Raw genomic sequence first — 14,222 nt, forward strand, 5'->3', positions numbered from 1 at the left:
CACTGATCCCACAGCAGGGCAGGGACCAGGGTACTAAAACTGAACACACCAACCCCTCCGAGGAACCATCAGACTTCAGTTCTGGCACCTTTTCCTCCTAGAAAAAAAGAACTATTCTTAATTGTGAGAAAATATTTAAACTACATGTTATGTAACCCAATATGATGGTTTGGAAAACTGATGTTCGTTTTTGCTTTGTGAATGGATACCTGTAATAACCGTAACAAAAGGCCTAACTGTGGTTGGCCAGACTATGCTGGGATTTCAACACAGAATCTGATAGCTTGTCACTCTGTACTTTTCTTGTGGCATGAAAAGTGATGCCTTGTCTAGAAAAACAGCTATGTGCAGACACTGACATGCCTAAAAGATTTGGCATACAATATACCATGTTTTTGTGAATGGGAACAGACCCACCAATGAACTTTTTGTTTGTTTTTTTACTCATCACTCATTATCCATAAAATTAAGTTAGAGGAAATAAAAACCTTAACATGGACTTTGGAGATGAGCTTAAGCTACAAACTTAGGTTCTGAATATTATCCTGTGATTATACATTTATGACAATACACTTATCTTTATGATTACTTTGTCCCTGTACCCCACCTCAAGCCTATTTGCCTGTTTATCCACAAGCTGCTTGAGGCAGGACTGGATTTGTTTTACCCATTGGTACTGTGCTAAGCTCAATGGAGACTCAAGACTTATCCCTAAATACTGCCACAATAGAAACATACACTAGCATATGTAGAGCTGATACTGGCATCTGTGGTTGAAATTGCTGAACATTATACATTACACACCCATTTTCAGTTACCTATAACTTTGTCACCCCTTAAAGATGAAAATCAGTCCTCGTGGAATTTTGCTTATGGATGTCAATGGAGTGAGAATTTCTCACCCTTTGTATTACTGGGTGAAATTTTCCATGTTTCCTCCCTACTTCAAGCTTACTTTTTCCAAAGTTTCATCAGGGACAGCCATTTTGGAGGCTGTTACAAAAATATAAAAGTATGGGTATATAAACTTTTTTTGTGAGTGGTTAGATGGACCATAAGCAGTCCTGGTATTGGATTGGTGAAAAAGGTCAGTTTTCATTGCAAGATTAATTCTAGAAAAAATGCTGGTGGAGAGGTTAATTGTGAACACTTACTGCAAGAAAGATCTGAAGGGAGCTGTGAGCCACTTCTATATACTGATATTCAAGCAAACACCCTGAGACAGTGATGTAACGATGATCCTCGGGTGCCCAATCTGGGGCTGGAGTCACAGATGTCACTGTACAGCCTGGGCCATTCTCCATCCACCAAGAACGGTGCATTGAGATGTTGAAGGTCAGAATAAGATCTGTTTCCTGCAAAAGAGAAAGGGAAGTTTGTAACTCTTGAATAGTACTTAGATGGGTACTGGGGTACCCAGGGTTTTGAGTCCCTTCCCTTTTGAGTCACTTCACTAGCCTCAGCAAGAAGCAGATTTGCTTGCACTCAAGTGGCTGTTGGTTCCATTAGCCACCCACGCAACCTCCTCTGGGCTATGCCAGTCCGTCCTTAGACTTGGAGGTGAACAACAGATGTATCCCAGTTGCTTAGCTTCTTCACAGCATTCTTCTGAGTTGTCCAGCCTTTCCTTTACTGAACCCTCAAAGAAATGCCAGCTTTCCACTGTCTCCTTGTAGACAGTATGTACTAGCTTATTTGATTCAGCTCAGACTCAGCACTTAATACCACAGCACTGAGACATATTTCTAGTAAAAGCAACCATAAGTTTATTTTCAAAGATCAAAATTGCAGAGATAATAAGTAAGAAAAATCCCCAAAAGTTACATATAAAACTAAAGTATAACGAGCTTAGTTTCCAGAAAGTGTAACATGTTACTGTTCTTGATAAAGAAGATTATTTCACCCCTGATGTCTTCTGCAGTGTTTCAGCCAGGGCTGGTTGTGATCCTGTTTTCCTAAACCTTATGGCACTGCCAGATTAGTTCATAAGTGCAAGACAAATGGGTGTCCTTTCTTCCGACATATGTACCCAAAATTCAGTCATGACACACAGGCAGGCTAAACCTGATAGCTTGTTTTATTGTCTATGTAACCCTTTCCAGTTGACTTCCTGCATAATGGGAGCTTCCCTTGTGTTGGCTTACAATGCTTAGTTTATATTTTGATCAAGATGGACACCTCTTACCTACTGTCTGGAAGAAACCTGCTTGCATATTTGATTGTTGACAGATTTTAAAACATTTTCAATACATATATAAGAAAGAACTCATATGTGAAATTGCAGAACTATGAACTGTGGCTTGTAATCTATCCTTTAAATTAGTTTCTGTACCCACTGATTGGAATATAGCTAATGTAATGCCAATATTTAAAAAGGGCTCTTGAGGCAATTCCAGCAATTACAAACCAGTAAGTCTAACATTAGTACTGGGCAAATTAGTTGAAACCATAGTAAAGAATAAAATTGTCAGACACATAGAAGAACATAAGTTGTTAGGCAAAAGTCAGCATGGTTTCTGTGAAGGGAAATCATGTCTTACTAATCTAATAGAGTTCTTTGAAGGGGTCAACAAAAATGTTGACAAGGAGGATCTAGTAGATACTGTGTACTTAGATTTCCAGAAAACCATTGAAAAGATCCCACACCAAAGGCTCTTACATAAATTAAGTTGTCATGGGATCAGAGGGAAGATCCTTTCATGGATTGAGAATTGGTTAAAAGACAGGAAAGAAAGGGTAGTAATAAATGGTAAATTTTCAGAATGGACAGGGTAATTGGTGCCATTCCACAAGTGTTCGTACTAAGACCAATCCTATTCAACTTATTCATAATTGATCTGGAGAAAGGGGTAAACTGTGAGGTGGTAAAGACTGTAGACAATACTAAACTGCTCAAGATAGTTCAGACCAAAGCAGACTCTGAAGAACTTCAAAAAGATCTCACAAAACTGAGTGTTTGGCAACAAAATGGCAAATTAAATTTAATGTGGATAAGTACAAAGTAATGCACTTTGGAAAAAATAACCCCAAATATACATACAATATGATGGAGGCTAATTGATCTGCAACTGATCAGGAAAGAGATATTGGAGTCATTGGGGATAGTTCCCTAAAAACATATACACAGTGTGCAGTGGCAGTCAAAAAAGCAAACAATATTAGGAATCATTTAAAAAGGGAGAGAGAATAAGAATAATATTGCTCTTATATAAACCTATGGTTCACATGAATCTTGAATACTGGTCACCTCATCTCAAAAAAGATATATTTGCATTATAAAAGGTTTAGGAAAGGGCAACTAAAATGATTAGGGGTTTGGAACAGGTTCCCCATAAAGAGAGATTAAAGAAACTAGGACTTTTCAGCTTAGAAAAGGGGAGTCTAAGGGGAGATACGATAGAGGTATATAAAATTATGAGTGGTGTGGATAAAGTAAACAAGGAAAAATATTTATTTGTTCCTATAATATAAGACCTAGGGGACACCGTATGAAATTAATGGGCAGCATGTTTCAAACAAATAAAAGGAAATTCTTGTTCACACAGGCTACGTCTACACGTGCAGCCAACATCGAAATAGCTTATTTCTATTAGTCTATTAGTCTATAGTCTATTTCGATGAATAACGTCTACACGTCCTCCAGGGCCGGCAACGTCGATGTTCAACTTCGACGTTGCTCAGCCCAACATCGAAATAGGCGCAGCGAGGGAACGTCTACACGTCAAAGTAGCACACATCGAAATAGGGATGCCAGGCACAGCTGCAGACAGGGTCACAGGGCGGACTCAACAGCCAGCCGCTTCCTTAAAGGGCCCCTCCCAGACACAGTTGCACTAAACAACACAAGATACACAGAGCTGACAACTGGTTGCAGACCCTGTGCCTGCAGCATAGATCCCCAGCTGCCGCAGAAGCAGCCAGAAGCCCTGGGCTAAGGGCTGCTGCCCACGGTGACCATAGAGCCCCGCAGGGGCTGGAGAGAGAGCATCTCTCAACCCCCCAGCTGATGGCCGCCATGGAGGACCCAGCAATTTCGACGTTGCGGGACGCAGATCGTCTACACGGTCCCTACTTCGACGTTCAACGTCGAAGTAGGGCGCTATTCCTATCTCCTCATGAGGTTAGCGACTTCGACGTCTCGCTGCCTAACGTCGAAGTTAACTTCGAAATAGCACCCGATGCGTGTAGACGCGACGGGCGCTATTTCGAAGTTGGTGCCGCTACTTCGAAGTAGCGTGCACATGTAGACGCAGCTACAGTGCGCAATCAATGTGGAACTCCTTGTCACAGAAGGCTATGAAGGCTAGGACTATAAAAAAAGAGCTTACATATATTCATGGAGGTGAGGTCCATTAATGGCTATTATCCAGGATGGGTAAGGAACGGTGTCCCTAGCATCTGTTTGTCAGAACCTGGAGATAGATGGGGCACCTGGCATTGGTCACTGTTGGCAGACAGGATACTGGGCTAGATGGGCCTTTGGTCTGACCCAGTATGGACATTCTTACATACACAGCTCTTTAAACATCATGTATATGCACCTTTTGCAAGCATTATGAGAAACAATGTTCTTGAGTGTGTCAAAGCTAATATCACCTCCAGTGCTTTATCTAGAAATCACACAATAGGCATAAGGGATGCAAGAGCAGTGAAAGAACCTAATTTATTTCTGAAAGTTGGAGAAATTGTATTCCTTGGAGCATGCCCAAGGGATTGTGTGGTTATATGGGTAGTGGAGGAAAGTAATCTTTCCACCCAAGCTCTGCTCCATACTGCTGTCGCAGCCCTGAGGCTTTTGTGCTTATGCTGCAATGGCAGACAATGGATAGACGTGCATGATGGCAGATCTGCAACACCATCCCAACTCCTCCAAGTCTGTCCCTGTCCTGATCCATTACGACCTACAAGGTAGATCCTTGGAGATGATCTTCATGAAAATGAGCAAGTATGTCCCACTGCAAGCTCTCCCTGCATCCTTTCCCATCCATCTGCAAAACAGAACCACGCCATTTGCACCGCCTCTGGGGACCTGCTGAGACCACAGAAGAAGGTAAGACAGGATTTGCCCATCATATGCAGCTATGGATTCCACGTCTGAATTCCTTTGCGATGCAATCTAAGCCCTCTACCTTTTTATGTCAGTTTTCAAGAAAGCGGGTAATATCCTTTGCCCTGAAGCATATAGAGAGTCAGAAAGATAGGCAGGGAGGCATCCTGTGAGTTCCACACACACCAGATGGTGTAAAGGAAAATCTAGTTAGTCACACTTTAAGGTTACTTTTATAAATAGCAAATGATTGATAGATGTAATAAATATATCACAGACATGACATTAGAGGCAACCTACTGGCTGCTGGGTTTTTAAACAATTGAATATTTATTAACCTTTATAAATGTAACCTTTGTGTAAAGTGTCAGTCTGCACATGTGCTCAGCCATGCAAATTAAGCTGCTGTAAGAAACATCTTTGCAGACCCAAGCTCTCCTACACATCCAGATTATTTATATTTTTTCAACTTGTTGATAACTTTGAAATCTTTGAGGGTCTTTAATATTAAAGAAACTATTTAACCAGGTTTACCAAAGTGAATTGAACACAATAATACCATTCTGCAGATACTGGTGTATTTTTCCCCTTCCCTAAAAATACTCACTTTCTCATTGCATTTAAGTGATAGGCTCCTTGTTTGTACTAACTCAAGCAACGGTAATTCAGTTTTTTTTTTACATCATTTCTTGACGGATGTATCCATCTGTGTTTGCATTTGGCAGCACTGTGCTGCTGAACCTATTTTAAAAATTGCAGATTTGCCCTCAGATACTATGATGTTGCTGCTGGGTATGTCTTAAAATCACTTATTAATCTTCATGAACCCACTCAGCTAGCAGACAGCAGGCCCAGCTGTAAATGTTTGCAATAAAAACTACCATGCAATCTCATAAGGGCCGACAAGGCACGGAGTGTGATTATCAATGTAAATGGGGCTACTCCTAATAGTAATGTCTGTGCCTCATGGTAAGTGTTTGGATAATCAGACCCCACGTAAATATTTGGGCGAATAGTCGAACCTGCCAGACCTAGATATAGTCACGTGGAATGAACTGAATCTGAATACCGCAGTTGAATTTGTTGGATGTTTTAAGATAAACTTTGTAACACTGAAACCACTGAGAGCAAAGAACGATGCCTGTATTTTGTGCAAAAGTTAAGTAGGTATAATGAGGATGATGTACAGGAAATAGTGCTGTAGAAGACAAAAAAATCTGGTTTTATATATTATCCACCTATACTGTAGCTGGGAGCATGTTTCACAGCACTGATAGATGGATGAGTTAGAAAACAGCAGTGTAGGTGGGGCAGCATGGGCAGCAGCTCAGGATCGCTGGCTGAGTATGTAACCGGGAGCCTGGGCAGATTTGTACTTTGCAGGCTAGCTCAAACTATGACCTAGGCTACTTTAGCATGACAGTGGGAACACAGCTAGCGTGCATTTGTCTCTCACACTGGGAAGAACATTCCAAAGTACAGTGTGGACATACACACGTTTTGGCTCATTGCTTATTTCAAGATGAGTAGAGTTGAAAAACTAATGTATGGGGGATATTTGAATATAGATATAACAGAGGTAAAAGTAGTACACTGAAGTTGAGAATCCTAACAATTTTTATTAATAATGTCAGAACATCATTACTTAACAAATAAATTCGTTAGTCTTTAAGATGCACTGCTTGTTACTTTTTATTAAAATTATTTCAAAAGGAAACCAATTTGCCTCAATACCTCAGCTGTCTCAAGCTTTGTAAAACCTTTGGAATGACAAATCATCTTTATATGCCCAGAACATATGCCTGATCAATCATTTTTGATTTGCTTTTTCCTCACAAGAAAATTGGAAGACCCTGCTACCTGGCATAAAGAGGCTGGGACACAGGTAAAGATCCCATTGCTTCACTATCTCTGCTGAAGATAAGTGAATGGTTTTATACTGGTAAAAGCCAAATTTTAACACATTGTCAGGAGACCTTTTCCTCTTTAAGTCACAGTAGCTACTGTGGGAAATTCCTAACTTCTCTATCTTCTTAAATACATAGCCAGTTTATTTACATGTTTTCAACCTGCTGGTAACATTTAAATCTTTGAGGATCTTTAATATTAAAGAAACTATTTCACCAGGCTCACCAAAGTGCTTTGAATATAATAATTCCATTCTGCAGACACTGGATGTGTTTTCCCCTTCCCTCAAAAATACATATTTTCTAATTGTATTTAAGTGATAGTCTCCTTCTATGTACTAATGCTATTTTCTTATCATGGCAGCAGTAAGAATGAATTGAATTAATTATTTTATTCTGCTTTATATCTTTCAGTGAACTCAGAAAGTGTTATGATCAACCAAAATTTTGAAGAAAATAAAAATGAGAAGTGCAAAGTGAACTCTGATAAAACAATACAGGAAAATCAAGAAACAGTCAGACAAGGATTAACATTTTTACTGTGTGTCAATCTGGAAGCTGAAAAAGATTAGGTAAGTCAAAATTCAACCCTTGTGTAAGTGGGCACAAGTTCATTTATTCCAATGGACTGATGTTCACTTACACCTGGTTGTACTGTTCTGCAGACTTATAAATGAGAAGTATAAGTAAAATTACAAACAGCATAGACAATATAATTACACAGTACAATCTGCATAATTACATACACATACAAACATTGCTTATCCCAGCCTTCTTCCATTGCTTAACCCATCCCCTAAAGCTTGACAAGGATGATTTTCGATTTCACTTAGTACCTTTCCTCCCCCTAAAAATAATAGTTTTTGGCATTTTATTGGAAAGCTGTGATTAGGATTCAGACAAGGATAGGCTTGCTTCAGAATCGCTTCAGACAAGGACAGGCTTTTTGGGCCATCTATTAAAGGATAAAGATAAAAAAGCTTGAGCAAATGCCAAACACTGAAGTGAGTGTGAGCTGAACCGGGTTTAACGTCTGGCTCTGCCAAAGACTTGCTTGGGGACCCAGGGCAAATCACTAAACCTCACCATTGTTTTCCTCTTGGGTGAAATGACAGGGTGATACATATCCCACAGAAGCGTCTGGAAGACTTCAAGAATGTGTTTTAAAAAATCAAAACAGAATCCTAACTTTGATAACCTTGGGTAAAGGGTGATAAAAAAGTGCTGAATACTAATAAGATTTTAAAGCTGAATCAAGAACTAAGAAAAATTTATTTTAAGAAGCAAAAAGAGCTGGTAAGTCAATTTACATCCTGGTCCCAGCAAATACATCCACATGGCCTAACACAAATCTGAGTAAAATAGGTCTGATTTTGATCTTTAATTGGTTGTCACATCTACACAAGAAAGTTCTTTTGGAAAATCCAGCCCTTTTTCAAAAGAACATATGGAGTGTCCACACACAAAATATGCTCTTTCCATCTGAAATCAAAAGAATGTGGCTCTTGTTCCGGAAGCCATCTTCCATTTCCAGATCAGGAACAGCACCTCCTTTCAAAAACTTCTTCCAAAACCCAGCATGTGTAGATGCTCCATGGGCCCTTTTTTCAATAAAGTAGTCCTCATGGCACTGGATTTTTCAATCACTGGCCCGTTCTTTTGAAAGAGCAAAGGCTTTGTGGACACTTTCTATCAAAAGAGTGGATTGATCTTTCAATCCACTTTTTTGTGTGTGGATGCACTCTTTGAAAGACAATATTCCAGGAGAGATCTTCTGGAAGATTATCTTTCAAAAGATTGCTGTACTTTAGACATGGCCTTACAGTGACTCCTGTAACTCCTCTATTGAATTTGAGGGCATTGCCATATACAACTGCCACAAGTAGACTTAGAATCAGGCCCAGAATCCATTATATCTCCTACAACAAAGTGAACTAGTTAGTAAACCAATGTGCAAAGTAGGATTAAAGGGAAGATCTGCAGGTGATATAAATCATCATCGGTACACAGGCTTCAAATCCAATGAGCCTTTGACAATTTACACCAGCTGAGTATCTGGCCCTTTAGTGTGTGTCATTCCAATTACAGGGAGATGACATGAGGTGGTGAGTGGTGAAGGACCATTTTGCGTGTGTGTGTGTGTGTGTGTGAGAGAGAGAGAGAGAGAGAAAGGTTCTCATGACAAAACCGGTGAATGCTGAAAGCTCTTTGAAGAGCTGTGTAAGTCAGTTTGAGGTGGACACATCCATCACTATCATCCATTATGCAGGACCACTGGGAATTCTTCAGGGAAAAACTCCACTTGCTATTTACACACATTACTATGCGCACTGCTTGAATACAGTTTTAGTGGACATAGAAAAAGTCTACAGAAGCAGCAAGGGATTATTTTTATCCTCTTGTGTCTTTCCTGCATGTGTTCTTTTCAACATCTTGTGGTTCAGATGCTATTTAGAGAAATGCTAAGAAGTAGCCTGCTAAGCCTTGAAGCTGTGGAACGTAACAGGAATGTTGATACATGCTGGGCATGTTCATACAGTATTGTTCACAACCTGCATGCCAAGAAAGATTTCATTATCCTAATTCATCAAACAGTCGCTTCCTCTTTTCGACACAGATAAATCTGTGCAAGCTTTATTGATGATTACTGTGAAGCTTTTGTAAATCCTGGTGATATTTATGAAACCTACTGAGGAAAATTAAACTAGATGTTTATGCATCCAAACAGAAAAAATTAGAAAGAATATTTGGAAATGAATCTCTGTTGTCATTCTTGAAATGGCAAAAGATATTTGGTGTGCACATGGGAGGTAGTGGTGAATTTCATAACAAAGCTACACTCTGGAGGCTCCAGAGAGGCATTCGAATCTCAGATGTCTTCAAGATGAGTCTGCATATCAAAATGTAATTTCAGATTAGCCTAGTTTTCACTGAACCATACTGATCACAGTTAGTCATGAAACCAGTTTAAGATATCAGAAGAGACTCAATATTTAAGGCACAGAGAATCAAAAATTGTTAAAGGTTGACAAATCAGAAAAATTGTAATCAAGGTGGGCAAATCAGAAGAGCAGAGGGGTGGTAGGAGGCAGGGAAGTCAAGAGTCGGATAAAACAAAGTAGGTAAAAGAGTCCATATACTGGCACAGGTAATTTTTTACATACTTTGTTTTATCTAACTCTTGTCCCCCCTCGCCACCACCCCTCTGCTTTCTGATTTGCCCACCTTGATTACAATTTTTCTGATTTGTCAACCTTGATAACTTTGATAACTATTTTTGGTTCTCTGTGCCTTAAATATTGAGTCTGTTCTGATATGGCTATGGTCTGAAGAAGTGGGTCTGTCCCATGAAAGCTCACCACCTACTAAATTATTTTGTTAGTCTTTAAAGTGCTACTGGCCTGCTTTTTGGTTTTGATAGTATGTAGACTACCATGTCTTTCTCTCTGTTACTGTTTCTGATTAAGTATGCGTGTGGATGATGTTATTCCTTCTGGTGTGGATTATGCTAATTCACAATCAGTGACTTCTTATTAAGGACTAAGAGCATACACATCTCAAATTAATTAAGAATAATGGAACAGAAATAGCTATTCCAGAATAACTCCCTGCGTTGGTAAACCCATCTCCCCCATTTGCTGACAGACCCAGCCAAAAGTTGTTGTCACTTATTGCCTTATTGGACAACAGGAAATTACTATTCTCCAAAGCAAGGAGCTCCTGAGGCTGTGCAGTTTATGTACTACCCCTTACTTACAGGCTTAAGTTTGTCAGAGGCTGCAGCTACATTATGAGATAAATTCATATTTAAGGCAGTTAGCTCAATATTAACCACCTGACTGTCTTCACTTTAGATGCCATTAGCTCAATTTTGGGAGCACTAATATCGAGATTACAATACCACCATTACCTGACGAGTATAGTGTCAAGCTCAAATTCAAAAATTCAATTAAAGGCCTATGTGGAATTGCCATGTCTTACAAATCAAATTTATTAGTCTCCAGCGGTATTCTGTATGTAACCCACAATGCCCCTCAGTGCTCTGCTCTGGCCACTGCTGTCCAGGTGCACTGGAATTATGCAACAGGAAGACCATGAATTTCAAATTGTGGCCAGGAAGCCTGTGGCTCTGGGCTCATGTTTGTATTAGAGCCCGAGAAATATCTGTCTTTCTTTTCAATTAGTGCTGTGACCACATCAACCTTTTACAAATAGCCCCAGCACAGAATTTGTGGTTCTGCCTCTACACTTGGTATTCTGGCACCTTTTCTCCCTGGCTGGGGCAGGATGCCGCACGAGGAAGTGCTCTGGGCAGCTCACCTATGGCCAGGCCGCACCAGAAGCCGCTCTGGGTGGTTTGTTCATGGCCATGCTGCACTGGAAGCCACTTTGGATGGCTTGAGCATGGCTGGGCCACACCAGGAGCTGCACTGGATGGGAGAATGGAGGAGTCCCTGGCCTCTCCTGTGTGAGGTATTTGGGGGGCAGTTTGCGGCTGCGGAGGCTGGGGTTAAGCCTGGGGCTGGGGTTAAGCCTGGGGCTGCGGGGAGCCAGGTGGGGGTTAAGCCTGGCAATAGGTTGGGACCATGGGGGATTAAGGCTGTGGCAGGTTGGGACCATGGAAAGTACTGGCACAAAAACCAACCAACAAAACAAAACAAAACAAAGCAAAACAAAAACGGTTGTAACTGTGATACAGATTTCCAACAGGGATGAATCTGGCCACTCAGTTTCACATAGCTCCTGTCTTAAGAAAACAGTTATACCTAAATTTGGGAAAGTATCACTATCTTGTCCAGGTTGCGGTTTAACAGGTTCATTTTATTTTTTTTAAATCGACATGGAAAGGGTTGTTGGCATATGTTCAATAGTGCTTACTTCATAAAAGGGTTCACTCCTGTCCGTGGAGGTGTTGCAGTTTAGCAGAGTGCCTAAAGCTATATTCAGACTTGATATATCAAACTCATTTCACTTTACATGCAGTAATTAATTTTAACAGCAAATGAAGCTGCTCTTTCTTTGTGTGGTACTATACTTTGTCACTTAGTAATGGTCACAGCTTTAGTTTTATTAACAGTAATTTGATTATCTACTACTGGAGTCTATACTGCCCTCTGACTACAGATTTAAGATATAAGCATAGCTTAGACAGCCATGTGAAATAAGGAGGATGTGTATTGGCTGCTTCCTGAATTTGTATGCTTTTTCTGGTTGAATTAGGAATGTATTTTTAAATGTTTTCACAACAAATAAGACATACGATTCCTCCTACACTAAAGGCATTGTCCACAGAGAGTAAAGCAATGTGTGAAAAAAACCAAATGTTTGCAGAAGACATAAATATGACCTCAGATAAGTTGAATTTAACAAATTATAATCATCTTTTGAGCCATGGCAAAGCATGACAACCCCAAACAAATATTTAATATTAATATTCTTTAGCCTTATCACAAAATGATAATTCAAGCTTTGTCCACATATCTATTCTGGTGGTACCATCACTGGACCTAACCAGGTTATTCACAGAATCACAGGCACATTCTCATGTTCCTCAACTAACATCATATATGCCATCATGTGCCAACAATGCTCAGATGCTTTATATATTGGACAGACTTCAAACTCTCTCAGACAGAGAGTTAATGGGCACAAAACAGACATCAAAACATTCCTGATCCACAAACGAGTTCGTCTACATTTTAATGGAGTGGGCCATTCTGTTAATGACTTAAGAGTTTGTGTCTTATTGAAGAAGAATTTTCAGTCTGCTTTGGAAAGAGAAACTGTTGAACTCTCTATCATATTCAAATTCGACACATTAACACGTGGTTTGAACTGGGATGCAAATTTTCTGGGACATTATAGGGGCTCTTTTGCATACTTGGCTTAATTTAATTCTTGACTCCTCCCCCCGCCCCTCTGCTCTCTGATTTGCTCAACCTTGATTACTGTTTTTGGTTCTCTGTGCCTTAAATATTGAGTCTGTTCTGGTCTGGCTATGGTCTGAAGAAGTGGGTCTGTCCCACAAAAGCTCACCTACTAAATTATTTTGTTAGTCTTTAAAGTGCTACTTGACTGCTTTTTTGTTTTGATAATTCAAGGTCAGCCTAAAGAAGGTAACACATAAGCTGTGTCTACACGTGCACGCTACTTCGAAGTAGCGGCACTAACTTTGAAATAGCGCCCGTCACGGCTACACGTGTTGGGCGATATTTTGATGTTAACATCGATGTTAGGCGGCGAGATGTTGAAGCCACTAACCCCATGAGAGGATAGGAATAGCGCCCTACTTCGACGTTCAACGTCGAAGTAGGGACCGTGTAGTCGTTGTGTGTCCCGCAACATCGAAATTCCGGGGTCCTCCATGGCGGCCATCAGCTGAGGGGTTGAGAGACGCTCGCTCCAGCCCCTCAGCTCAATGGTGGCCGCGTGGAGCGGCCCCTTAAAGGTCCCCTCCCCCTCCCTTTCCTGTGCAGGAAGCTGAGAGAACGTGCAGGCGGCAGCCCAGACACGCGGCCAGCCTGCACGTCTCTGAGCCACCACTGTCTGCCACCCCAGCTGCGATGGCCGCCCGGCAGCCCCCCCAGCGCCCCCAGGGGACCCCCCTCAAGGGGAGCCAGGACAGCCAGGGCTCGCGGGCTGGCAGCCAGGGTGGCAAGTGGCAGCGGGGCCCCTCCTGGACGGAGGCTGAGCTTCGGGACCTGCTGGGGCTCTGGAGTGAGGAGGAGGTGCTCCAGGTAATGGGGAGCAAGAGGCAGAACGCGGATGCGTTCGCTCGGCTGGCCGAGGGCCTGGCTGCCCGGGGTCACCCTGCCCGCACTCCGGACCATGTCCGGAGTAAAGTCAAAGAGCTGCGGCAGGGTTAGCCCGGGCCCGGGATGCGGCCGGCCGATCTGGGGCCCCCCCCGTCACTTGCCCCTTTTACAGGGAGCTCAGGGACATTCTGGGCCCCCGGCACACCTCCTCCCCTCCGGCCACTCTTGATACCTCAGCTGAGGAGCCCCAGCAGGCCCCGGAGCCGCAGTCCGCCCCGGAGGTAAGCCCTGCACCCCGGGGGCCCCCCCTGGAGCCCACCCCCGGGGCACCGGAGCAGGAGGAGGAGGAGGAGGAGGGGGACTCCTCCTCCACCGACACCGGGCTCCAGATCCTCTTGCCATCCCGGAGCAGCAGTCGGGTGTCCACCCTCCGGGTGTCCCCCGACCGTAGGAGTGGACCTACAGGTATGTACCCCCCCTGGTGTACACCCCCGGGGTTGGGAGGCGGGGGTA

At 42.1% G+C, this 14,222-nt stretch overlaps 1 protein-coding gene across 2 annotated transcripts in view; it reads right to left on the reverse strand.

Moving 5' to 3' along the window:
• The window catches only part of NKAIN2 (sodium/potassium transporting ATPase interacting 2), a 440,622-nt gene that overhangs the window by 134,365 nt on the left and 292,035 nt on the right, over positions 1–14,222 (reverse strand). For both annotated transcript variants that reach the window (XM_074988786.1, XM_074988787.1), the window contains exon 3: positions 1,155–1,355. In XM_074988786.1, coding sequence (XP_074844887.1) covers positions 1,155–1,322 — 168 coding nt within the window. In that variant the 5' untranslated portion in view covers positions 1,323–1,355. The remainder of the gene's footprint in view (positions 1–1,154; positions 1,356–14,222) is intronic.

This window comes from Carettochelys insculpta, chromosome 3 (assembly GCF_033958435.1).
Source record: "Carettochelys insculpta isolate YL-2023 chromosome 3, ASM3395843v1, whole genome shotgun sequence".
Taxonomy (NCBI): Eukaryota; Metazoa; Chordata; order Testudines; family Carettochelyidae; genus Carettochelys; species Carettochelys insculpta.